The sequence below is a fragment of the Poecile atricapillus genome, chromosome 15, assembly GCF_030490865.1.
Source record: "Poecile atricapillus isolate bPoeAtr1 chromosome 15, bPoeAtr1.hap1, whole genome shotgun sequence".
NCBI lineage: Eukaryota > Metazoa > Chordata > Aves > Passeriformes > Paridae > Poecile > Poecile atricapillus.
Window position 1 is genome coordinate 8,921,018 of NC_081263.1, and position 26,851 is coordinate 8,947,868.

General features: G+C 50.5%; 2 protein-coding genes across 3 annotated transcripts; one reads left to right on the plus strand and one right to left on the minus strand.

The window, feature by feature from the left end:
- Positions 1-1,732: 1,732 nt before the first annotated feature.
- On the plus strand, positions 1,733-14,295 carry GDAP1L1 (ganglioside induced differentiation associated protein 1 like 1). 2 transcript variants are annotated; one of them, XM_058850507.1, is made up of 7 exons: positions 1,733-2,214; positions 4,495-4,687; positions 7,930-8,103; positions 9,782-9,879; positions 10,008-10,122; positions 12,905-12,932; positions 13,056-14,295. In XM_058850507.1, exons 1-7 carry the CDS (start codon positions 2,035-2,037, stop codon positions 13,246-13,248), a joined length of 981 nt encoding a protein of 326 aa, XP_058706490.1. In that variant the 5' UTR covers positions 1,733-2,034; the 3' UTR covers positions 13,249-14,295. The 2 variants fall into 2 exon arrangements, with proteins under 2 accessions (XP_058706490.1, XP_058706489.1); XM_058850506.1 differs by having other exon boundaries at positions 12,905-14,295.
- A 7,112-nt stretch (positions 14,296-21,407) lies between these two features.
- FITM2 (fat storage inducing transmembrane protein 2) lies at positions 21,408-26,512 on the minus strand. The gene is made up of 2 exons (XM_058850516.1): positions 26,300-26,512; positions 21,408-24,087 (listed from the first exon to the last, which is right to left on the minus strand). Exons 1-2 carry the CDS (start codon positions 26,470-26,472, stop codon positions 23,445-23,447), a joined length of 816 nt encoding a protein of 271 aa, XP_058706499.1. The 5' UTR covers positions 26,473-26,512; the 3' UTR covers positions 21,408-23,444.
- Between the last annotated feature and the right edge of the window lie 339 nt (positions 26,513-26,851).

Genomic DNA, 26,851 nt, shown 5'->3' on the forward strand with positions numbered 1-26,851 from the left:
TGTAACCTTTGCATCAGCTCTGAGATGAGAACCTCCCCTGGATTCGGGATTTCCAAACTGCCAGCAGCCACAATCCTGCTGCCATGGCACCTTCTGCCAGTGTCTCCAGAGCTCAGCATCCCATGGGGCAGTCAGGGAGGCTGTGTTGAAGAGCTGGGGATGATCTCAAGGTCACACAAGGTCAGGGCACCCCTAAAGGGGGCTGGCACCCCTTGTGCCCTTCAAGCCTTGCTGAGTTTAGCAAGCCAAAACCCAGCTTAAATGAGCAGGTCCCTACAGAGGCACCGTGTACCTGCGGGACCCAGAGGGATGCAGCAGCCTGTCGTGTTTCACTCCCCACGGCGCAGCATTAATTCATCACAAAATGTGCCGCTAGATGGGGCCTTCTGGACAGCGATCCAGGGAGAACAGCTGCTGCCTGGACAAACTGCTCCCTGCCCTTTCTACACCCACCGCGTCCCCTTCCAGCGCCAGGAGCCCCCAAAGACGCTTGCGAGGAGGGGAAGCTGTGGAGCAGAGGGCAGGCTGGTGCTGCATGAGGGTGCCAGCTCTTCAAAACTCAATTTTTCCTTGTTTTTGCAGTCCCAGGGCAGAGGCCAAGCGAGAGCCTGCCCCTGTGGGTGACCCTGAGGCCAGTTCAGGGACTTGGGCAGACCTGGGCTGGGGAGAGAGCTTGTTACTGGGGGCTGTTGCCTACGGGGGGGAGAGAAGAAGGAGGAGCCAGGGCAGAGCACAGCACTTCCCAGCCTCACCCCTCTCATCACCTTCCTGCACACCCCGAGGAACAGAACATCACAACAAACAAACAATTCATTTTCATCTCCCAGTCCCTAGAAAACTGCTCCTTGCACTATATTTATGCAGCTGGGTGCCAGTCTGGCCCTGCTCCCTTCCAGTGCTCCTGGGTGAAGCGTGCCTCAGTTTCCCCACTTGAAGCAGCTCTTCCAAACCTTCCTGTTTCTACCCTCACCAGCCCCAGTGGTTCACACTGAGAGCCCCCACGCAGCCCTGAGACACAGGCTGGCTCCCTCTGCCTGCACAGCCTGTCCCAATCCTCACCAGAACCTGCCCTTACAACACCCCCAGCTGGACTGGCTTTATCCCCTGGCACTGGCAATAGTTCCAAGGGTGGGAAATTATCTCCAGGCGCCCAGATTGCTGGAAATGGGGCATGACAAAGCCAAGTGTCATAAAGCACAAGTCCAGATGTCCAGGTCACTGTACTCAGCTGCCTACACATCTGTACCTGCAAACCTCTGGGTGATGATCATAGGGCAGCAGCTCCACAATCCCCAATGCTCTCCGAGTCTCCTGGCCCGTTTGGAATTGTGACACACCTTGCTGATTCTGGAAGTGACCCCCAGCTGTGCCTACTTTGTCCAGCTTGGGCAGACATCCCTGGCTCTGGTACACACCAAAGGCTCCTGGGCTCTGCCCCTGTGTGGGCTACATAACACCCAATAGGCAGAAATTAATTTGTGCTCTCCAAAAGTAATTGAATACCTTTAAAGAGCCATTGCTCCTTCTTTTTGTGAAGGTTGCAAAGCAGGCACGACACCTTCTAGGCATTTTAAAGCCAGTGTCCATCACCGTGGCTATTTATTACACATCCGCCATAACTAAATGAGTAAAAATAATAATAATAATAATAATAATAATAATAATAATAATAATAATAATAATAATAAATATCTTAATCTCTGCTGAAAAATGTTCTTCAGGAGCCGCAGGGGTTGGAGCTGCCCCGGATTGCCGAGCTGGCAGGCAGGCAGGAGCCTCCGCTGCTGCCTCCTCTATTGAAGCGATGCCTGCACGTTTCCGTGGGAGCCCCGCCACGAGCGGGGACGGGCTGCGAGCCCAGCCCCAGCCCAGCCCCGGCGGAGCCGGCAGCATCCTCTGCCGTGACCCCGAGCCCACCGCCCCGCGCTGCCCACCCCGGCCGGGGAGCCGGAGCGATGGGCTGGCAGGAGCCCATGTGATGCTGGGCTAGCGCCGCTCGCTCCCCGAGCCTCTCCCGCTCGCTCGCTCGCTGTCATGGCGACTCCCAATAATGTTACTCCCACCAACTGCAGCTGGTGGCCCATCTCGGCGCTGGAGAACAACGCGGGGAAATCCACGGAGGGCGAGGAAAATCACGACCCGACGGACCCCGCTCTCAAATCCCAGGACAGATTGGTTTTGTACCACTGGACCCAGTCTTTCAGCTCGCAAAAGGTAAAGAAAATAATCGCTCGGCCGGACTCCCGGGCGAGAATCACCTCCGGTTCCCAGGGCATCCCTTTGCCTTGGGAGGATGGAGGCGCTCGGGGAAGAGCGAGGGGCTCAGCCCCGTGGCTGCCCGGGGCAGCAGCGGCCAGGCAGATCTTTGTACCTTTTAACAGCATCTGCCCGGGGAGGGGATGGGCACGGGGATGAGGATGGGGGGGCAAATCTCGCCTTTGCTTTGGGATCACGGCTCGCACCGGGAGCCGCCTCGGCTTTTGTGCTCGCTGCCAGCCCCGCACTGGCGTGGCCGGGAGCGCAGACAAAGGCAGAGCCGGGCCCCGGGACCACCCTGCTGCTGCTGCTGCTGCTGCTGCGAGAGGAGAGGCAGCCCCGAGCCAGGCTGGTGATGCTCCAGGAGAGCATCCCGGACCCCAGCACGCAGCGATGATTCACCTCACACTGCAGCAGTGCCCTGGATATTCTATTCCCGGGGTGCCCCAGCAAGAAATCCCTTTTTCCAGACCATAGTAAATGCTCATTTCGCAGCGCTGTGTAGCAAAGCCAGCCTTCTCCCCCGGCCCCAAACCCCCCGCATTCCTAAGCCCTTAATGCCATATGGAGAACGCTGTTGGAGGGGTGGGTGGAGAACACCAAGTTCCCGGAGCCGGGGCCTCCCCGAGCTCCGCAGCCCCGCGGGAAGGCCGGGGCAGAGGTGCCCGCTCCTGCGTGCACACACAAAGGAGGGAGGATGCCCAATGCAGCAGAGAGTGCCCGCACATGGTCGGCACCGCCGGCAGCACGGCACTGACGGGCTCGGTCGGGATCCGCACTGGCGGGGGATGCTCGTGCCCGGCTCCCCGCGGAATTCCCAATGTTTTGTCTCCCCTGTCCGGGATCCCCCTTTGGGGAGATGGCAGGGGCTCCCCTTGCCCTCAGGCACTGGGGTACCTGCCTCCTGCCCAGCAGCTGCCTCCTGCCAGGCCTTCAGCTCCCGACAGCTGAACAGGGAAGCGCAGGGAGCTTGGGGCTGGATACCCCAGGTGGTACTGGCTGAGGTTTATTTATCAGCTGGTTGGAAAAGGCCAGGAGCGAGTTGCAGTCGAGGAGCCCAGGCTTTCTCCTGTTTGACTTTAAAAGAAAAAAATAACTTGCCAGTCCTGTGAATAATTAATGACTAATTCCCTGGGAACTCTGAAGTACTCACAGAAATGCTTATATATGTTAAATTGTATTTTTAGCTGCTGCTAGTTGGATGAAAACAAGTACTTTTCCCTCATTCAGTGGTTCTGGCTTTCTCACATCCCCCGTGGGCTTTTTTTTTTTCATGTTTGACATACTTAGTTCATAATAGTCAGGTTTTATAACCCAGAAGCCTAAAATGCCATCTCTGAGTGCATGTTCAACATAATCTCACACATAGAGCAGAGCAGCAGGATCAGCCCTGAGGGCTGGCAACTGGGATGGGGATTGTGATGGTATCCCACATCCAGCCTCACTCCTGCCTCCTCCTGCCCCTCTGCAAGGCTGGACTCACCTTTCCCACCCCTGGGATGTGTGGGTGCCACCCCCACAGTGCTGCTGCAGGCCCAGGAGGGCAGGGGAAGGGGGAGGCAGCAGGTTTGACATGAGAGGTGTGAAGGTGCTGGGTGATGCCCTCAAGATAATGTCAGCATGGAGGAGGAGGAGGAACGCTGTGCAGGGTCACAGGGGCTGCCTGGAACTTCCCATGGAACAGAGCCTTCACCTGCTCAAAATATGCTGGTAAAGCCAGAGTCCACTCCTGAGAGTGGGACATACCTGAGTCAGCATCCAGGTCTCCTTCAGCCAGACAGCAGGACTCATTGCTGCAGCCTCTGCTTCCTCCTCTTCCTCTTCCTCCTCCTTTTCTTCCTCAGGTATGTGCTGGGCTATGCTGGGATCCACAGCAGCATCACTCATTCTCCCCCAGCTGAGAGCCCCTGCCTCCCTGCACCCACTGCTGAGGGATTGGCTCTCAGCCCTCCAGCTCCTCTGCCTGTCACACAGGCCACCAGCACCAGGGAGGATGGCCCATGATTCTGAGAAGACAGGAAGGGTTTGGGAATCACCTCTTTGCCAGGAAAACAAATTCTTTCATGGCTGCCTGGATTTTGCAGCTGTCCCATGGCACCAGCTGCTTGGCTTGTCTCAGGGCCAGCATGTGATCCTGGCATGTGTTTAAGTTTTAGGGAAGGGTCTGGGGGTGTAATGGGGGGACTGGAGAGCAGCTCAGTGGGTGGGCTGAGCCCTTTCTCCCCGGCCTTTGCCCAGGTGCGGTTGGTGATCGCAGAGAAGGGGCTGCCCTGCGAGGAGAGGGATGTCAGCATGCCCCTGATGGAGCACAAGGAGCCCTGGTTCATGCGGCTCAACCTGGGCGAGGAGGTGCCCGTCATCATCCACAGGGACAACATCATCAGCGACTACAACCAGATCATCGACTACATGGAGAAGAACTTCACGGGAGGTAATGCAAGGCTGGGCTGTGCCTCAGGGGAAATTTGTGTCTGGTCCAGATTCTGTTTGCTAAACGAATCCACTTTTTCCTTTAAAGCTGCATCTTCATCCTAGAAGATCAGCAAGCCACCGGCCCTCCCCAGACTTCTATGTTTTCCCATGAAATTGAAGAATTTCCAGCAGAAATCCCCTGCTGGAGGGCTTTGAGGGGTGTGAAAGCTGAGTCCCTCTTTTTCTGTCCTGAAAGTCACGCTTCCAAATCAGACAATTTCTCTCAGTCCCTATGGTGCATGGTGGCATTTCACCTGAGTCCCCACTGGGGCACAGCCCATGGGAACACTTCTGACTTTAGGCACGTTTGTGCTTTGGCCCTGGGTAAATGAATAAAGGGGCCATAAGGGCCTCTGCTGAGAGAAGATGGGTTTAAGCCATGTGCTGCTGCCCCTCTCCCTGCTTCCTCAAGCATTCCTGGGCCATGGGCAGGGGACCCTGCTGTCCCTGCTACTGCTGTGCCTCAGAGGACACAGCCTCTTTAAAGTCAAAACCAGCTAGTGGTGCTGAAGACCACGGGAGGATGATGTGACACAAACCCAGAGGAAGGGACAGCCAGGAGAGGGAAGCTCATATTCCCCCTGGAGCAGGTCTGCAGGCCTGGCACACTGGGATGCTGAGACAGAGCTCCAAGTCAGCTTTGCTCAGCAGCTCCCTGGCATCTCACATCTTCACCCTCATTCCCCCAGTCCTGGGGGCTGCTGGGCTGGGACACCCACTGGGCAGCCTTCAAAGCTGAGCAGGGATCTCGGGCTTTGCCATCACGATGTTCTCCCCAGCATCCATCCCCTTGCAACAGAGACATCAAAAACATCTCAAAATAGCTCCCGAAGCAAGGGCGCCTTGCCAGCTCAGCTGCTGTCCTCTCCCGGCCCCGCCACTGTGCTGCTGCTCCGGGGAGGCTCACAGCTCGCTCACCAGTGGGGCAGCAGGGACGGGTCTGTCAGGACAATCCCACACCAGCAGCAGCTCCTAGGGAATGGCAGCTGCTTTCCTGCCTGGCAGCAGCCCCAGCACCAAGGGACATCAGGGAGTGTCAGTCCCTGCACCACTTCAGCTGGTCTCTGTGAAGGGCAGGTGGTCTGACATATGTGACAACAGGCTGTCCCCAGCAGGAGGGGGACACAGAGCTGTCTGAGCACTGGAAAACTCCTGTTGTTGAGATTTTCCAGCCAGGTGCAGTTTCTTACCTTTTTGCTGAGAAATGGAGAGGGGAAGCTCCAGGAAAGAGGGCCCAGAGCATCACTCCCTGCTCCATGCTCTGCTCCATCCTATCACTCAGCAAAGCAGCTGCCAAAAGCATTACCAGGATGTGGCAGCGCTGATCTTGAGTTTAGGATCTGAGGGGGAATCAGCCACCTTGCAGAAATGTGTAGAGTGTGAAAAGGCCTTTTCCAGGTATTTTTACTGAGCTATGTTTTCCCCTGGGCTAAGAGCATGGCCTTTATCAGCTGCTTACACACACTGGGAACCAGCTATCAGTAAAGGGTGGTGTGTGGTGAAATGTTTTCCTTCCCCCAAAATAGCAGTGAAGAGTGCCAATAAGACACATTTGAGGATGCTTCTCACTAGGACGCTGCCCAGCAGTGCCCAGAAACCACTGAGGAGTTGACCAGGGCAATATTTCTTCCAGGCAAGAGTGTCCTCCAAGGTCTGCACCCCCTTGCACAGCCATAGAGTGCAACAGCAGCCCTTGTGTGCAGGCTGCTGTGGCATGTAAAGGCATGTCAAGCCATCCCAACAAAAATCCTCCCTGGAACATGCTGAAGGTTGTGGGCTGGTGGCCAGCACGCCGCTATTTCATTGTGGTTGCTCCATCTTCCTGCGGGATGGGACAGTCCCTCTGGATGTGCTGTTCCCAGCCCCAGCCTGTTGGGTGCTGGCCAGGAGCCCTGGGGAAGGAGAACACAAGCTATAGATCAGTTATTGTTTCATTCATCTGGTCACTTCTCTCAGGTGGAAAATCCCCACTTGGGGAGCTGGAGCCCATGGCAGGGAGGAGCCACCAAAAACCCCCTTTGCTCAGGGGACAGTGACACTGATGCCTATCAGTGGGAACACCTTTGTGGAGCCTTCCAGCAGGGACAGTCTGGGTCAGAGCCATGGGGGGATTTCCAGTACAGGAGGTACCAAAATGTGCCTGGCTCTCATCCAGCCATGGGCACCAGCAGGCACGATAATGGCAAGGCAAGATCCCTGCCAGGTGGGCACTGCCATGCCTGCAGCCCAGCTCCTGCCAGCCCAGCAGGGCTGGGCAGAGCACAGCTCTCACTTCAGGCCCTGAAACAAGGGGCTGCACTGGTCACATCTGCCAAAGTCCTTCTGCCAACGTGTCCTAACTCAGGTGGAGACACCGGCACGCAGAGAGCCCAGTGCTGCAGACAGGATGAGGGCAGCAGAGTCCCGGTGGTGGATTTACTCACCTGAGCTGCTCTCTGCAGACACTATAAACATTTATGATCCCTTAAAAAACTGGAGAGTTAAAAAACTTGGGGGAGACAAGAGCAACGTTTCTCTTCTTCTGGTGTCATCTGCCATTTATTTTGAGCTGAAAGTGTAATAAAAGGAATGCAAACTGCCAGCCATGGAAAGTGAATAAAACCCAGCAAGGCAGAGAGGAGCAGAGCCAGCCAGGGCAAGAGATGTTCCTGCAGCTGAGACACTGCCTGAGCATGGAGGGAAAATACACTGGGCTCCTTTGGTCATCTACTCCCATGGCCCATTTTTGGGATTTTCAAGGAAACCCAAGAGAATGGGGTACTTCAGTGTCATTGGAGTAAAGAATATATAACTCAGGAGATCCTAAATTCAAATCTTCTCAAATTAACTCTTTTCTACAGACCAGGAAGATTTTTCTCCCATTCTAAGAGATGTGAAGTTACAGTGTACAAATTCAGAGGCTGTGGGGACTCAGGGCTGGCTGCACTGAGCCCAGGGAACACAAGGGCTGTGGGGCTGGGTGATGACATCTGCACACTTCCCTGTGCTCCTGCAGGTTTGCCCATCTCGGGCCATGGGCTGGCTGGGATGGGCAGCGGGGAGGGAGAGGGCAGAGCACGACAGACCTGAGTGAATGCTCTGCCTCAGGCAGCCCTGCTATGTCAGCAGATTGCACACTGCTGTCCAGAGCAGGCTGATGCGCCGCTATGGAGCTCTTGAGCCCTCCCAGGAGCTGCTCACAGCCGTGCCTTTGCCCTGCAGAGAACGTGCCACAGCTGATCCCCGAGCCGGGCAGCCTGCTGCACTCGCGGGTGCTGCAGTACCGGGAGCTGCTGGACTCGCTGCCCATGGACGCCTACACGCACGGCTGCATCCTGCACCCCGAGCTCACCACCGACTCCATGATCCCAAAGTACGCCACCACTGAGATCCGCAGTAAGTCGCCTTTCCGGCGGGGCTGCCCAGGGCTCCCCGGCTCCTTTAGGCTCCACAGCCCAGCCAGCCACCCTGCTCCTGCTCATCTCCCCTTTCCACCAAAGCAGGCAGGGACAGAGCTGGGAAATGGCAAAGCACAGCTGACCTGGGAATTGCAGGCATCCTAGAGAGACTTCCTAACTCAGGGGGTGTCCTTGCTCCCATGGGCCGTGCAAGCTTCTCCTCAGCTCTTTCCGGGGCACAGGAGTTTGCCCCTCTCCCTCCAATAACTCTAAGGGCAAAGGCGGGAGAGTGCAGCCAGATTGAGTTGCAGGCAGTGGATGAATCGGCATAAGTCTGTGTACCTGACCTTCAAGTGCTCATGAAACATTGACGATGCTTAATATAACTCAGTGGCAGGGATTGCTCCTGGAGAGAATTCCTCGCCAGAAAAGCGACCTTGTGGGGAGGGTATTGGCATGTCCCAGGTCTCTCCCTTCCTTTAGGCTCCAGCTGAGGCTGTAGGAAACACTGTTCCCAGCCCCATCCCTTCGGTTGCCTGGGTCCCAGATGGTCCTGCTGAGGTGGGATGAACTTGTACACAAACAGAAATAGGCAGCTCCTGAGGTGTAGCTTGTGGTCTGCCCTGCCTCTGCTGACACTCATCACAGCTTTCCCCATGTCACCAAGTGTCACCTCCACCCCCAAATCCTGGCTGATGTAGGCCAGAGCCCATCCCTTCCCCAAAGGGTGGGATGTGATGTGCTTCAGCCCCCACCTGCCTCACATCACCTCCCCAGCACTCTGCTGAGGTCTCTGGACACATTTTCCTCAAGCTGTTGGAGAGGTACAAGCAGGTCCATGGGCTGATGGTGTCCTTCCTCCCCAGCACATCTTCTGCACTCAGGCAATGGCTCAGCTGCGCTGTTGCAGTGGGTACCGAGGGAAATCGATGTAATTGCGTCCCAAGGAGAGGGTGAACCAAGGTTCCAGGCTCTCCCAAGGGGAATGAAATCAGGATGATATCCAGGTTTCCATCTGAGTTGCAGCCCCAAGAGAGCTGGTTGGCAGCCTTAGCAAGCACAAGCTCATGGCAGAAAACAGAGAATTTCAGCATTTTATGGCAGTGCACAGCCTGCTGCTGGCTCCCACCCCAGCCAGCCCTGGCACCTCCTTCACCAGCACACGGGCAGAGCCAAGGCCTCCCTTGTCAGAGGGAACAAGGAGGGGAAAGACAGATGGTCCCTGGCAGGAAGACATTAGCCCAACTTTGGGTAATTCATGCTATCCCTTAGGTGCTACTCTGCCTCTAGGATTCCTTTCTTCCTTTCACTCTGCTCCTTTCCTTTAGCTCCCTTGCACAAAGCCCTTCCCATCCTCCCTATGCCTAGAGAGGCAGAAGGGTGAGCATCTCTTCCATGCTCATGATGGGCTCCACACCATGGAATTGCATCCCCAAACACTGAGCCAGGGTGGGACAGCTCCACCCAGGAGGAAGCAGTGTCCCCATGCCCCTCCCAGCCCCACTGCTCTGAACGTACACCAGGTTGGGGCAGCCAGCTCAGACGTCCCAAAGGTTCAGCCTGCTGGGGATGGAGCTGCAGTTGTTTCTTGGTGCTGCAGCGATATTTTGACTGAGGATGAGGTGCTTTGCTGCCAGACACTGGTCACCCCAGCCTCTTTGTCTGTGTCCCCCCAGGACATTTAGCTAACGCCACCACGGATCTGATGAAGCTGGACCATGAAGAGGAGCCACAGCTATCTGAGCCTTACCTCTCCAAGCAGAAGAAGCTCATGGTGAGTGGGTCAAAGCCACACACATCCCTGGTGCTGGGGAAACATGACCCACAGACCTGCCATGGGCACCTGATGCTTTGTGTCCCTGCATCCATTTATTCCCCATTCTAATCCTGCTCTCCACCCAGGCCAAGATCCTGGAGCACGATAATGTGAATTACTTGAAGAAGATCCTTGGAGAACTTGGGATGGTGCTAGACCAGATTGAGGCTGAGCTGGAGAAAAGGAAATTGGAGTACCAAGGTAGGCACTGGGCTGTGTTTTTGGGGTGTTTTTCCACACGAGGCTGAGGTGCAACACCAGAAACAGCCAAAAGCTTTGTATCTGATGAACAACTCCCATGGAGCAACCACTGGTGTGTCTGGAGCTGCCACTGGGCTCTTCTGGTTTTGGGTACACTGATGTTGTTGCAGCCATGGTCTTACTAACCTCTGGCAAACCACCCCTTGCCATGGGATAGCAGGACCCCTGTCCTCATGGGTGCTCTTTGGGAGCCCCAAAGTCACCAGAGGGTGATGGCAGGTGCCCTCTACCCCAGCAAGGGGTGAACAGTGATGGATGCTCTGTCTGGTTTAGGAAGGAGCAGGCTGGCCCCACGCACTTGCACCATGAGGAGCACTGGCTGATGAAAGTGCAGAGATGGGGACATGTGCCACAGCCAAGCCCCCTCATGTCACCAGGCTGTAGCACATCCCAGGGGAGCATGGGCAGCGAAACCCAGGAATTTGAGGGGCCCTGGAGGGGAGAGCCCTTATATTGTGTGCGTCACACGGCAGCAGGTGGGAGAGAGGGACAGAAGCCATCCCTGGCATCAAATACACAGTGCTGGGAGCCTGCCCTGAGCAGCCCTGGCAGTCAGGAGTGCCTGGGCACAGCTGGGCAGCGCTTGTCCTGCCATCACCCCTGGATGACGCCGTCCCCCCTCCTCTATTCCCCACTGCTGGCAGGGCTCAGAACACCGGCCCTGGGAGGGCTGCCAGCACCACGGTGCCAGAGCAGAGCCCAGGCACAGTTTATCAGGGGATCACAGCTGCCCCTGCCCTCGGGGCCAGCCCTGGCCCTGGGGAGCCGTGCATCACTCTCGGGGCCACGCTGGAGGGTCCTCAGAGGTGCCAAGGTTGGGCCCTGCAGGGCATCAGGTGGGGATTTACCAAGAGCCCTCAAGTGTTCACAGTGGCATCCTGCCTTGCCCTAATTTCCTCAAACACCCTCATTAATGGGTGTGAGGGCTGGGACAGCAGAATTCGGCCTAATGAGGTACCCTGGGAGCACATCCCAGGTTCCTGGAGCAGAGGAATCGCTGCTGCTGCTGTTGCCAGCACCCAGGTGCTCCAATGCCTTCAGTCCTTGAGTGGCGCTCCCAGAACCCCAAACTCCCACACCGTGCCCATGGCCTGGTCAGGATCTCAGCAGTGGGCATGATCACCACTTTGGCAACTTCCCAGGAGCTGCAGTGCTGCAGCTCCACTCCCACGCAGCCCAGGCTGGCGGCGAGGCAGGCGGGAGGAGGGTGGGAGGTGCTGCAGGAGCAGCAGCAGACCCCTGCCACAGACACCCCATTCAGCTGGGACACCCTGATCCGAGCTGGGGCTGCTGTGGATGCAAATGGGAAGAGTTGCCTTTGCCTGTGTTTCTACCCCACTCGGTGCTGGGCAGGGGTGCAAGGGGCTGGAGTAGCCCACATCGGGGTCCAGACCTCAGCAGAGGATCACAGCTCTCTCCCACAGTCACCATCCTCACATGTGCTTTCTCCTTCACCTGCAGCAGTGCCTGAAGTGAGGCAGCTGCCCCAGCCCTGCTCCCCTCACCTCTGAGCACCCACAAGGTCCCCACCACACCCAAGAAGCTCTGGCTGCAGCACCCCCACAAGTTATTAGTCACTGAAAATATTTATTGACTAATTAGGCACAGGCAATCTGTCCACTTGGGCAGTGCCTCCAGCAGGATTAGGCAGGCTGCCAAGCAACTACAAATGAGGGTTGCTAATTACCCATAATTGCCCCAGCCCGGTCCTGCAGGCAGCCCTGCAGCAGCAGTGCCTGCACTGGGTGCTGTACCAGAGCCTCTCTTCTCTTTCCTGATACGATCACCATAGGACAATGAAGAACCCCAGAATTAGGAATCTGGAGCAAAGCTGACTGAGGGTGGATTTTTGTGTCCCTTCTGATGTTCTTTACCTGCACCTTCTTTCATCTCCCTCAGCTCCATCCAAGCCCAGTTCCTCAGTATTCAAAGGGCACTGAGGGAGTGCTTAACAATATCCTGGCCTGAAACTGCTTTTTCCAGCCTAACAGCAGCTTGGTTTATTTTTGGATGTCTCTCTAGTGGGGTTATTTCCAGGATCACCCATTATCAGGGGCTGTTCACCCTTTGGTGTCTTTCTCTGTGTCCTGCACTCACACTGAGCTCTGGCTCCCCAAAAGCCTGGCTCTTGGCACAGATGTGCTGCTGGTTTTGGTGTCCTGGAGCAGGGTCCCGGGTACAGGAGAGAGAACAAAGGCAGAACCTCCCCAGCAGCACACAAGAGAGAGCAGCCAGGCCATCCAGCAAATGGTTTTGATTCCTGAGGATTTCTCACATCCCTAAAATAGGCCAGGTTGACGCGGCACTCCTGAAACAGCTCCTGGTGCAGCCAAGGGCAGACACTGCTGCTCTCCCCACCACTGACACAGTGGAAGGGGTCACTACACGGCATCTTCCTTCAAGAGGGGCAGAGGGCTCTTTTCCAGGGACCTCCATGCCATATCCTGCTGCTCTTGACTTGGGGGAGAGGCAGCAGAGCCACTTTGCAGTCCGTAATTTGTATACTCACATGGGCTATAAATTATCATCTCACATTCCCAGCTTTTGGCACCCTCATACCCTCCATCATGTAACCTGGTGATGGGCTCTGAGCTCCTGGCCCACCAAAGAGCTGGGAAAAAACACCCCAGATCTAATGCTCTGCCTATGTGGACTTTTTGAGCACGATTTTAGGTGCCCACCCTAGGGATTCTTACCTTTGCTGTGTCTCTTCTCTCTCCAGGGCAGAAGTGTGAACTTTGGCTCTGCGGGTGCGTCTTTACTTTGGCCGATGTCTTGTTAGGAGCCACCCTGCACCGCCTCAAGTTTCTGGGACTCTCTAAGAAATACTGGGAAGATGGCAGCAGACCTAACCTACAGTCCTTCTTTGACAGGATACAGAAACGCTTTGCCTTCAGGAAAGTTTTGGGAGACATACACACCACGCTCCTGTCTGCAGTGGTACCCAATGCCTTCAGGCTGGTCAAGCGGAAACCTCCCTCCTTCCTTGGAGCCTCCTTCCTAATGGGATCTCTGGGGGGAATGGGGTATTTTGCTTATTGGTACTTAAAGAAAAAATACATCTAGTGCTGACTGCTCGGTGTTTAGTTTGGTGTCTCTGTGCTGTGTGAAATTATGATGAAGCCTCAGTAACTGTAATGAAATTTGAAGCAAGGTAATGAATAATTATATTGTTTAATGTAACATTCCATAGTCTAGAAGTAGAAACCTATACTGCAAGGAAATAAGACAACAACAACAACAACAACAAAGCGTCAACTTGTAAATGCCTTTTTTAGGTTTAAGTATTCAACTCCAGCAAGAGGCTCAAGGGTTCACAGGCTCAGCCGTGCCCACCGGGAAGTGGCACTGCCTCCAGCACCAGCCAGCTCCAGTGGGAGAGACAGGAATCCCAGGAGACTTCCCGACACCCAAGTTGACTAATGGGACTTGGATACTTGGTCCTGTGCGTTTGTGTTTCCAAATTGTTCACATTTCACACATGCAGGTAGTGGGGACTTTCTTCTTCTAGAAGGCGTTGTGTTGTCGTGCTTGGAGGCTTTCCTGGGAGCAGGGTGCAGTAGATGGTCACAGTCAAGGTGGATTTCTGTTCTTCAAGTATCCATTTAAGAAATTATTTTCATTAAAAGGAATATTTTTTATTGAGCTGCTCTTAGAATGTATCCACTTTCTACGTCTGGTTTCGGTGGGCTTTTTTTTAAAGAAGTTAATGTCTGTCTTTAACTGCCACACTTTTTTCTTGAGACAAATCATTTTGACTTTCATCCTGAATTCTGGCACATGAAGGAGATTATTGTTTTAAGCCTTTTGGCTCTGTCTCTTGAGTTTTCTTTCACGGATTTGCAAAGCATCTTTCACCAACTGAGCATATCTGGACTCTGAAAAAGTACAACCATTTTCAGAACTTTTCAGCACTTTCCTGAAGGCGCTTTGGCATTCTTCCATCGGGGGCTCTTTTCTGTCATTTCCTCGCTGTGTGTTTTCTTAGGGACACTTTGCACAGAATCACATTGATGACTTTCTTGTGCCTTTTGCATGCTGGAAAGAATAATGGGCCTCACTGCTACTCATGCTTTGGAAACAGATCCTCAATAAACCATATGGGAGGAGTAATGGCTTGGCATCTCTAAATGTGTTCCACATCCTTCTGGTCCTAATGCAAGGCATGCCCGAGGGCAGTGGGATGTGCAGGTGGTTTGTGCTTTGGCTCATGTACTGCACTGGTATAAAACTTGCATGGAAATTATATGTATTCTTCTTCCAAACACTAATTTCTGTCAGCACTCTGGCTTTCCAGGCTCTCCCAAATGCATTCAGTATTTGCTTTGTGGAATCAGTGACTTCAGAAAAAACAGTTATTTTCCTTCTTTTTGAAGGGGGAGGCAGGAGGGTGCCCTGAGCTCCTCCCTTTTGCTGAATCTGAAAGGTGTGAGAACATCAATTATGGGTCATCCTCTCTTTGGTCAATTAGCTGGTGCTAAACCCCCCAGAAATATTTATAAAGATACACCAACATTAAACCCTTACCAGGATTTCACCCTTTTCCCTTTGTTTGTGGTCGTACACTCACATTCCCCAGTGATCTCCAAAAGCTGATGAAATGCACACACCAGGTATAGAAAGGAATATTAATGGGTTACAAGACCAGGAAACCCAGAGGGAAGGAGAGGAAATACTTCCTCCATTCCTAGGATTTCAGTCCAAGAATGAGGCAGAAGGAAGCTGCTTAGCAAGACTGCTGCTGGTTACTTTGCTCCTTAATTTTATTTATTTTTGTATTTTAAACCACAGAATAAATTTAAAGTCATGGAGCAAATCAGACCTCTAAACACTGGAGAAAATAGGTGTGTGTTTTGTTAGGAGCACACTGTTAAAATGCAGCTGTTACAAGGAAACCAGGCAGATCCAGCAGCTGGAACAAGGCATGGACAAGAGCTGTCACCAGCGTTGTGCTGTGGGCTGCTGGGAAGCCACTGATGCTGTAGTGGTGGATTTTGCACAGGTTCTCAGCTAGAAATAGTCAATAATAAGCCTTTGTTCTAGACCAATTTTTAAAAAAATTAAAAAAATAAAAAATTGGTGCCACTCCCTGTCACTAAGCCTTGTTTTCCTGCGCTGGTAATGAAAAAGTACCAGGACTTTGCTCCAGGGAAAAGCAATCGGTGAGAGTGATAAAAAGACAATTACTGTGGCAGGCTGAGGCTGGATTGATGTGTGAGATCCCTGGAACGAATGTCAGAGCCTCGATCAATCCAGATTAGCCCATTGCTGTAAGCAGCCCTGTGGTGATTACCGGCTGTCATCAGAAAAAGTTGCTCTTGCTCCGACTGCTCTCATCAGACCTTTTCTGCTCCAGTTCCACTGCAAAGGGGAGCCCACTGCACAACCTGGCCATGAGCCAGGCACTGGCCTGACATCCACTGCCCAGGGCATGTTCTGCACACAAAAACGTGAAAATGATGGCAAAAATCTGTTTTCTCACTCCAGGACTTTATGCTTTGCTCTCAGCAAGGTGTGGGGTAACAGCAGTGCCCAAGGGGAAAGGCTGGAAGGTGAGGCACCTCAGAGGTGCTATTTGATATTTTAGACAAGAGGGAATGGCTCCTGCTGCATCTTGCACCAAACACTCCTGTGTGCCTGACCCAACCTCAACCAGGGTTCTCCTTTATTTTGATGTACTTATTTACCCAAGCAAATTTTCATACTTTGAAATCCCTGCGTTGTAGAGACAAATGTGCTTTACAGCACCTCAGTACTTTAAAATCTGTATCTGTGCTGAGGTGTGGAACTTCTAATTATCAGAGGGATGAAAATCAGGGGCTTTATATCAAGTCCAAGCACCCCTGAGATGCAGCTTCATGACACGGAGTATCTCCCTCCTGCCTCCCAAGCCTCCTGTTTAACAAGTGGTCACATTTGCAGAGCTACAGTTTCTAAAATCTTTTTACTCCTACAGGATTTGCTCAAAAGACTCGATTATGAAAACTGTAAATGTACATGTCAGCCTTACTGCTGGCTGGCAGCATTCTCCTTTGCTTGGCAAGGGATGGAGAAGACCTCTCCATGAAGAATAAAGGATTTCAGCACCAAGCTGGCCAGAGGACAGGGAACACATCGCAGAGCCTCTCACAACTTGCCAAAGAAACAGAGATCAAGAGCTGCCTGGGAATATCTAGTGACCATTTGGTGGCCCTGTCAGAAATTATTTGCCAAGTGTTCCTCTGTTTTTGAATTAATAAACCCATCCTTACCACCCGACTGCAATTTCAGAATCCAGGCAACAGAGGGAAGAGGGATGGTGTAAGAGCTGCTCCTTCCTTCCTTTCTGCTGTGGAAGTAAATGAAGGATTTCCCTACATAAAACCAAACACAAACCATTAAAGCTGGTGAAAATATTTAACATCAGGTTGTGTTTGGTGGCATTCACTGCAATCATTAGGATCAAAGCCAAAACCACCCAGACTGGATCCACCATGCAGGCAATGACAGCAACTAAATCCCTCTGGCTGCTGAAAGATATATGGGATTAAAATAATGTGGGAAATATGAATATAGTATATTGAGGTGGCTAGGGATAATATATGATAATCTAAGATTAATATCTAAAAGCCCAAAGAAACAGGAAATAATGTACAATTTAAGAGCTAACTGTTATAACCCGAAACTTGCAATTATCTGTGGCACAGCTGAGGATAAAAGGGCAATTTCTATTCACAGTAAAGCTTCTCTTGCTACACAAGTCTGTAGAAAAGTTCCTTCTTCCATGGTGGGTCAGAACAAAGTCCCCAGTTCAGCAGCAGTGCCCAGGGAAAAGGTCAACCCCACAGGTGTGAAATGAGAGTGAAAACATCTGTGTATGTAGTGAACAGGAACAGATTTTGTATGCCTGAAAGGTTTCCCAAAGCATGGCCTCAGTGGCCAAATTGCAAGTGTTTCAGACCCAGCCATTTCTACTGAATCTACAGTTATAAGCAGTAATAAAAACACACAGGAACTTGGATTCTCTGATAAAGCACATTCATGACAAACAAATTTCCTGGTTTTCCCCTGGTGCAGATCCCCAAATGTGCCCAAAGGACATTTCACTATCGTTGTCTTTCATTCTCCTTTTAACTTGCTTTCCTCTAGAGGATTAAACAGAGAGAAAACAGCTTTCACTGAGCAGCTCTCAGTGGAAGAAGGAATAGCAGCTCTGCCATAAATAATGAGGATGAAGAATTGCTCTGTCAGAACATGGGTGTCCATCACTGCAGCAGTACCTATGTGCTGCTGGCCAGGCTCTACCTGCAGAGAGGAGATTATTTCCATTTCCGTGTCACTTTGGTGCTGAAAAGCTTCAGTAAGCAAAATGCCAACCTCCACCCACTCCTCAGGAGCTCACAGTATTTTTTCTTCCTTTTTGCTCCCTCTGCACAATGATCTACTTTCAGCCCCTCTTTTTCTTTACCCGTCTCTGCTGTCCTGCCCTTTGCTCTCTCCTGGGCTCCCTGGTGTCACTCTCCTGTCACAGACAGCAGGCAGTGCGTGACCATCTCCAGAGACATTCCTGCTCTCAGGAGTCCCTGGGTTGTCAGGTTCTGCATCAGTGAACACATCACCTCCTGTTCCCCCTGTCTGAGGAAGAACTGCTGAGAAAGGAAGGAGATGGAATCTTGCTAAAAACCTCTTAACAAAAACAGCACAGATCAATGATTCTAAAACATTCCTTTAAAAATAACACCTCCATCTCCCTACTTGCATTGCCTCCCTTCTCAGCTCTTTCCTACCAGCACCTCATCTCTCCTGCGACCTAAATCCTTTTTAGCTCTAGGAGAGTTATCCAAATAAAGCTACTTTGCAATCAGAACAGAGTGTAACCAGGTTTGAGGGTGCTGTGTAATGCTGCAGGCAGTTCTTGACACAGAACCAAGTATCCTACATAGTTAAGTATTCGCACACACTCTCTACATCACAAGGTCATGTCACTCCACCACCAGACTCCTGAACATTCTCCTATTTTTGCTTACCAGGAGCAATTTCTTTCCATTCTTTGCCCTTGGATCCAAGCACTACATAACAGCAATAGTCTCGGTTTTTTGTCTTGGCCACAAGGAAAAAAAAATCCAACAAAATCTCTGAAAACAACCAAGAAATTCCCCAGTAAACAAAATAAACCAAAAAATCACTGGCACATTTTTTTCCTCCTAACTAAACTATGACAATCAAAAGAAAAAATACATATATTCTTAAAAACTTCAAACCTCTATCACTCCCATTCTTCTAAAAATTGAATCAGGTCAGGCTATGACAAAGCTGAAGCACCAGAGCCATGGTCTGGAGTGGTGCTGTGCCAAACCCACAGCAGATCCGTGCTCACTCCTGCAAAAGCTGCAGAGGGCAGGCCCAGGGTGCCATTCCCTGCAGCACAATCCTGCTCAGTGTGGGAACAACAATCCACACACCTGTATAAGGCCAGCAGGCTCTGTGGGCTGAGCACCATCCTTATTTTCCACCCCTTTTGCATGGCTTTCTCCATCACAGTCGGCTGTTCTTTAGCTGAATTTGCCTCGGCCATGATCACGACGTTAAGCCTGTCACAGATACGGTCACACCACACGTGCCCTCCCGGCACAGTCCCATGAGATGGGAAGGCTCTGCAGGCAGGGCAGGATCTGGGGAAGGCATTTCAGGAGAGCTGATATTTACACTGAGGATATGCCCAGTTCCTGCTCTGACATCAACCGTGCCTGAGGGAATACTCAGCCCAGACCTGCAAGATGAACCCGGACTGGGCATGGGAAAAGGCTGCGGAGATGTGAGAAAAAAAGCAATGGTTTGCATTTATTCCTGTTGCACATTTTCCTTTCTTCAGCCCCCACCACTGGGGGGATCCTCAGTTCTGCCTCAGATCTCCTTCCACTGCACACACTGTCAGGAAGAGCACAACAGGGAAAGGGCACTTTTCCAGGTGCTGCTTTCTGTGATATCCAACCCTCCCAAAAGGCTGCTAAAGCCATCCTCTAGTCATCTTTTAGCGTTATTTGGCTTGTTACAAGCACGTGGCATTGTCTTTTGTTTTGTGATAGACAGGGGGTAATTTAAAAATAAATAACCTTTCAGACTAAGTATTACAATTACATAATTGCCTGAGATTTCATGGACTGCACTCAATCTTGATAGCCATTTCTGTCTGATTTTTCAGCTTTTAAACTTTATGCTCTCATTCCATACTTCATTTAAGCACTAAGGCACTCATATCCAAATTTATTATTTCCTGCTAAGCACCTGGGTGAAAGTACCCTCCACTGAAGTGAGCACTCGGTCCCCAAGAGAAGGACAAAAGTAACTCTCTTAATGCATCGAGCTCTGCTGTCACATCACCTTTTTCCTCCCCTGAGCTCAAGCACATCAGGTGCAGTTCTGCTTCGATGAATAAACCATGTGCTTTTCTCCAGGTTTTCCACCAGTACTGTGAGAGCAGCTCTGTTTAACAACAGTCTTTTTGTGTATTAATTACTTTCATCTTCAGCTTTGCAAAATACCTCAAAAAAGGGAAGGCAAAATACCGAGAGAGAGCACACATCCAGCAGAGGTGAAGAGTGTTTATTACTAATCTGTGCTCCAGGAGGAGAGATGAAGCTATGAAAAGAAATAATGCCAGGAAGCAGGTTTCTGAGCAAAAGGAGATGATAACACAAGGTGATCAGAGAGCTGGCAAAGGCCGATTGCAGAGAAGCTGCTTTAAGTGTCCTGGTTTGAGGGCCATTAAGCTACAGTGGAAAAATGAAGATACTATTTCATGAAGTGACCATAGACTTGTGTTCATAACTGAAGACTGATTTCCCAAAATGTTTAACATATCACAGCAGTTTCTTCCATTAAAAGTGCACCCCAGGGCATAACTGGGTGTTTCTCACTGTCACCAATTGCTACACACCAAAACAGAAAACAGGATTCTTTTTTTGCAGCCACCCACAACCCAAGTTTCAGCACATACAAACAAATTGGGAAACCAGGAATATCATTTAGCACCAGTGAAGCATTCATGGCTCACATTTGCTTTGAAAAAACTTGGAGGAAGAATCAAACCCTGGGTTCAGACATGTTTAAAGTCTGAATTGCTCACATGACTCTTATGAAAGACCTCAACTTTCCTGTTTGCCTGATCTCACCTGCAGTGACGCCAACACTTGAAAGAGTCCCAGGTAAGTGAAGAGTGAAGTGAATCCTAAGGCAGTTTCTTGTCCCACTGCTCTACCTGTTCCCAGCAGAGGAGAATGTTCAAGGCACCAAGAGCTGCCTTGGCCACAAAGTCGGGCCAAATGCTGCTTCTGTGAAAGAACTGTGAAACAGGCCCACAAAACAGGCCAAACACAGGCAGTGAAAGATTAGCAGACAGATGTTGAAATATGTTAGTAAAATGTTGGAAACATTAAAAATTCCCTAGGTGATTCGACAGACAGAAAGATAGCTCTGTGAGAACAGGAATACTTTAATGCACAAAAAGCCAAAAAAAAAACCCCACCCCAACACTTGAAAGAAACCAGTAATACCTGTTGATAGCTGATTTGTGCCTTTGGCACAGGATACCAAATCCAGCTGCTCCCAGCACTGTTTCTCTCTGGCTGCAAATCTGCTGTGGAGAGGCTACAATTTTTATTTTAATGATAAAATTTGGGAGGGAAAGGGAAGTCAGACAAATGTGATGGCAAATATGTGAACAAGAAATTTGCAACCTTAAGATTCCAGATGAAGCAGAAGGAAGCAGATTCCTACTCTGGAGCAGAGTCAAAAAGCACAAATAAAGGTCTGGAGCACAAGGGAACCTTCTGAGCCAGGAGCTGGCCCAAGGCAGAGGACTGGGTAACTGAGAAAGACCCCAAGATTTCCAAACTCCCGAGCAGTATTGCAGCCCATGGGAGTTCTCCCAAACATTTCAATGGATTAGGCTTTCCCTCTGCAACAACAAACCCATGCCCACAAAATGAACTGCTTGGTGTAACAGGCACATGTTGGGAAATTTGCTTTAGCCGTGGCTTTTGTTTTGTTTCTTTTTAAAACCCTGCACTTCTGAGAACCCATGATCTGTTAACCCTTTCAAGCAGTGCAGGACTTTCAGTGCCAGTCTGATCACACATCTCAGTAGTCACACAAACTCCAAGGATCTGGGTCATCCAAGGAAGTGAAGAGCAACAATGGCATATTCACAGATATCAGGAACAGATTCTCAAAGACACAAACACCGATAAAGTTTTCAAATGTATTTCTTTCATTGTTTAAATAAGAGAATAACCATATCCTACATTATAACCATTAAAAAAATAATCTGCATGACACTGGTTAAAGTGGATAGAAATATCCACAGTGATTGCACAAAACATTTGTGAAAATGAACGTTATTTCAGCAAGTCAGTTGGTTTAAGTAAACAGCATTTCCTGTTCCAAGGGCTTGTCTATACAGCAAAGTTACATAAAGATAACCTAAAATAGGAACTTAATGAAATTAATCATAAAACCTTCTGGGTATATAATCTTTTTTCATGGTGAAAGTGGCTTGCGGTCTAGCTTAGCTCTTTTGGGAGCAGGCTTAAATTACATCAAAAGAGTATCTGCAAATAAATTTGCATTGTTTAAACAAATTTAGTTAAACCCAATATGAGTTACTCAGTGCAATTTTCAAAGAGTCAGCTTAAAAGGCAATTTAATACAAAACCAAGAGGAGCTTGACAGAAAATACATAACCCCCTGGACAGCTTCTTTCTGAGAGGTGAATTGTTCTTTCTAAGGACACACAACTCCCACTAGCCACCGAATTCAGTGGGAATTCCAGTGAATTTAGCTCTCCTCAGAAGCAGGCCACAGCATGGAACTAACACTGCTGGAGGAACTGCAAATGCTTCCACTCTCTTGCTGGAAGAGAGAGGTTGAGATGGCAAAATGTGCCAAGATTAACCGATGGAGCACCATACCCTGTATCCAGAAAAAGTCACCTTGCAGTCCAAGTGACCTCACTGTGGGGTCAGTGGAGGTGACCCACAGACCTTCCAGGCTGTCCTGTCACTACTGTCAAACACACTTCATGCAACTGCATCATGAATGAGCCTTTATGAAATCATAAAAAGCTTTTTGAGATAAAAACTATGCTAAACATCTGATATGATGAGCAAACCCACCTCACCCCTATTCATTATCTAATAGCAGTGTTTTATTCAGTAGTGGGTTTCCAGCCACATCAAAAGTGGCCACAGCTTTATGTGCAATCAAAATTAAATAGCTTATTGGTATTGCAAGAATAAATATTGCTTCAAGCACACTCTGCTTTGCAGCTCCCAGGATAAACAATGCATTTCACTCATTATCAAGCAGACTATTTAGGAAATAGCAGGATAAGCTAGCTCATTCAGAACACCAGAATTCCACTGTTGTTCTAGAAGAAAGAATAAACCCAAGGAATTTGTTGTTGCAAAGTGTGCAATGGATTAGATTTTTTAAAAATTAAAACCTCAATCCTCATACTAGACTTTTTAACAAAACAGAAAGGAGTTTGGGTTTTTTAGTGTTAAGAATAAAATGACGAAATATTATTACATCTATTTCACCTAAGGAGAAATTTAAGGCTTGTTTTTCAAGAGTTTCCTTTTCGGAGGCAGGCATGAATTTAGTCACAGTGTGCTTAAGACATTGCATTTCAGATTTACTCTCTGTTGCAGAAGGTGCAGGTAGCTATGAGGCATTTCTGGCAAGTTAGTGTTTTTAATACTTGAGAACATGAGATATTCCAGTTTCACAACAGAACTGCTTTCACAAGAATTGGTATTTTTGCAATGCTTAGCAGCACTGTGATTATTAGAGCTTTCCCATAAGGCCATACAAATAGGAACAATAAAAAAAGCATGAGGTTTGGATCATCCACAATATCTTGACATAATTCGATAAGGAAGAGGGAGAATTAACTGAGATAAATCACACTCCTCAAGATCAAAGGCCTCTTTTAGCCTTGGGTCTGCTTCTCCCTTTATTAGTAAGAGAAACAGATTCAGCTTCTGATTTCTCTGCTGACAATCCCAGTTGTCAGCTCCTAAACAAGAGCAGACCTCTTCCAATACCAATTTTTATTCTTCTCCCAGGGAAGAACCTCATTACCACCTGCCAGCCAATGGCCAGTACAGATTTGGTTTCCTCCAACCCATCACCTAGTTCCTTACAGTGGAAATACAGTAACCATTCCTACATTCAACTACTCCAGTACTGAAAGCAAAATCCAAAACATTTCAAACCTTATTTTATCTGCTATAGCTGTATTTCTTTGAACTCAAAGGTATATTTGGAAGAGGTAGTCCAGGAGAAAAGGGCTTTAAATACCAAAACCTGTATGTCCCATACCAGGCTGACAGACCTATCAACACACCGAGAAGCTTTTGGCTGAAGTCATGGAAATACAGGGCAGTACAGAGGAACATGAACACCCAGATGACGGTGAGGAAACACAGGGAAACAAACAGGACGTTGATCACCACACGCAGCTTGGAGCTGTGGTCTATGGACAGTGCTTCCAGCACAGCCACCTCCTCCAGGATCATCATGGCACAGTAGGAGAGCAGGAAGCAGTGCCCTGAGATGTCGAAGCCGTTCCAGACGCCGCTGTCCTGGTGGCACTCCCGCTTGGAGGCGTAGAGCCGGGGGGGCTGGCCAGGCTTGCCCTGCAGGGAGCACTCCCCAGTGAGGTTCTCCACGTAGATGAAGAGCTCAGTGCACAGGTACCACACGGCCGTGCCCACCAGCAGCGCGCCCAGGCGCCGCAGCACCAGCAGCGCGCTCTTGGTGCGGCCGTACAGGAACTTGCTCCGGGCCAACTCGTACGTGGTGAGGGTGATGAAGGGCAGCAGCAGCCACAGCGTCCAAGCCCAGGCCACCTTCACGAAGTATCTGCCAGAGGAAAGGCAAAGGAAGCACGAGCACGGGTGAAATGCCACAGCAGTGGGGCAAGCAGGGGAGTAAGTGCTCAAGGTCAGTGTTCAGAAACATCTAAATTAGAGACTTGTGCCCTCTCCTCAAAATACAGCTTAGCTACAATCTTAACCCTCCCCTGTACTTCCCTCAAGCCCAAAACCTGAACACTTCCTCAGGCAGGTACTGTTCCCAAGGCAGCGTTGACTGGACCCAGAGCCCTCATTCATTGCAGCAGACTTGCAGTTCAGTTTTGCAATCGCTTTTTTTACCCTACAAGCCAGCTCAACTCTGCCCTACTCAAAATGCAGCTGCAAAGAATGTATTTTTAGCTTGCCGCCCTGACCACAGTAACCCCTTCTCTGACTCTTCCACCATCTCAATTATCCCTCCTTACAAAGCCTTTCACAAACTCAATCTCTTAAGACAGCCAGAAGGGCTGGCTCTTTCCTCTCATCAGCCTGTGAAGCTTTTCCTCTCATGTCCTTCTAAATAAATGAAGCAGCACTATGGGTCTGTTCCTTTACTGTCCTTTCAATTGATGAGAGCCTTCTTTTAGCAAACACAAATCCTTGCATCTCTAAATTCACTCTCTGCCCTGAAAACTTTTGCTGTGATACCCATAAAATCTTGAAACCCAGATGATGATATGTTGATATCTTGTTTAACAGAAGCATTGTGTAACTTGTTCTCTTTTCAAATCTTAAACTGGAGCACATGTAAGTGAATTTATTAATGAGTTAAAGTGACCACAGTCCAGGATCTTGCTTCTCCCATCAGCACCTTCCAATGGAGCTTGCTTCCTATCAGCTGATGGGAGAGGGGAATTGTGCAGCCTCTTTGTTACCCAGAGTCCAGTTTGAAAACAGACAGCTGAATTCTACTCTGTGGCTGAGCCATGACAGACACACACAGTCATCATTTAATCCTCACCTGAGCATCAAAGGCAAAGCCAAACCAGTCTAGAGCTCTGCATCTTCCTTATGACCCTAACAAACCTGTCAGGGCCTTGCCCAGGATTTTCAGCAGTACCTCCTTCACTCTTTAATTTTACAGAAGTTGGTTTTTCTTCTTTTACAGAAGATGTCTGTGTGGCAACTACAGCTACTACCATGAAACAGTAATTGAAAATAAACTCCCCATTTTATTCAAAAGCAAAAAAGGATACCAAGGTTACTGCTGACAACACAGGAGGAAAGCAATTTGCAAGGAAAAAATACTTGCTTCAAGAACTGTCAGTACAGATTACCTTCCTCTGTTTAAAAGGGAGAACTGAACTATGCTTTTACTGTAATATCAATTTCTTAGTGTTTCCTGTAAATGCTCTTTCAGCCACACTAAAAGCAGCTCCTTTCCCATGTCATTAAATGACAAATTTGAATCAGTAAAGTCCAAAGTTCCCCAAGTTACAGAGGAAAACAGATATTTTAGTTTCAGACCTCTAGCAGGACACAGGTCCTCTGGCCCAGCTCATTGCTGCCTTCAAAATGCTCAAACTAGTTTCACAGAATGACTAAGCCAGTTAGATCACTGCCCAGGTGCTAGAAAAGGATGGCAACCACTCTGCTTTTAAGAAAGACGCTAAAAGACTTATTTCCTTCAGTTAGCTGGGTTTTAGATCAGCTCAGTAACTATCACAGAATCTGCTGAGCTGGAAGGGACCCACAAGGATCATGGAGTCCAACTCCTGGCCCTGCACAGGACAGCCCAAGAATCACACCATGTGCCTGGGAGTATTGTCAAAATGCTGTCAAAATGTCAAAATGCTGAGCTCTGTCAGCCTTGGTTCTGTCACCACTGTTCTGGGGAGCCTGTTCTAGTGCTCAGCTATCCTCTCGATGAAGAAATATTTTCTTAAAATCCAGCCTAACCGTCCCCTGACGCAGCTTCAGGCCATGCCCTCGGTTCCTGTCAGTCCTACTAGAGAAAGTGAAATCAGTTTACTCAACTACGAGGAATTATCGGCGAGGTTAAGAAAAAAAAGAAAACTTCCTTCCTCCCTCTTCCAATAAAGACCGAGCCAGAAAGTAGCGATATTCTGAAACCTTTGAGTCAGGAAGAGGCAATCCCATCCCCCGAAGCACCAAGCCCAGGCCCAGCGGGGCCGGCCCGGCCCCCCGGCCCTCAGAGCCGCGCAGCGGGCCCGGCCCGTCCCTCCCGCGACCCCCGCGACCCCCGCGCCCCTCCTCACACGTTGAGCGGGTTCCGCTTGTTCTGCAGCGGCGTGTCGGGCACCAGGTCGCTGTCCTTGAGCGCGGAGCCGAGCACGGCGATGGCGAGCAGCAGCGCGGGGAGGCGGCGGCGCAGCCTCCCGCGGGCCAGCGCGGCCCGCAGCCAGCGCCCGCTCCGCTCCAGCCGCTCCATGGCCGCCGCCGCCGCCGCCGCCGCAGCGCCCGCCCCGCCCCGCGCGCGCCCCGCCCCGCGCGCGCCCCCGCGCGGCCACCGCCCGCACCGCCCCTCAGCGCGGCCCCGCGCCCTCTGCTGGGCGCCCGCGGGAGCGCGCCCGCTGCGCCGCGGGGCCGTGCGCAGGGAGCCATCCACAGGGATATATCCACAGGGATCTATCCACAGGGAGCCATCCACAGGGAGCCATCCACAGGGATATATCCACAGGGAGCCATCCACAGGGAGCCATCCACAGGGATATATCCACAGGGATCCATCCACAGGGATCCATCCACAGGGAGCCATCCACAGGGATCTATCCACAGGGAGCCATCCACAGGGATATATCCACAGGGAT

Excerpts from the sequence above, each read along its gene's own strand:
- GDAP1L1 (XM_058850506.1), top strand. The coding sequence starts at position 2,035 with ATGGCGACTCCCAATAATGTTACTCCCACCAACTGCAGCTGGTGGCCC. Across the intron at positions 4,688-7,929 it reads GGAGAAGAACTTCACGGGAG|AGAACGTGCCACAGCTGATC; the intron begins GTAATGCAAGGC and ends TTTGCCCTGCAG. Across the intron at positions 8,104-9,781 it reads CGCCACCACTGAGATCCGCA|GACATTTAGCTAACGCCACC; the intron begins GTAAGTCGCCTT and ends GTGTCCCCCCAG.
- FITM2 (XM_058850516.1), bottom strand. The coding sequence starts at position 26,472 with ATGGAGCGGCTGGAGCGGAGCGGGCGCTGGCTGCGGGCCGCGCTGGCC. Across the intron at positions 24,088-26,299 it reads AAGCGGAACCCGCTCAACGT|ATACTTCGTGAAGGTGGCCT; the intron begins GTGAGGAGGGGC and ends TTCCTCTGGCAG.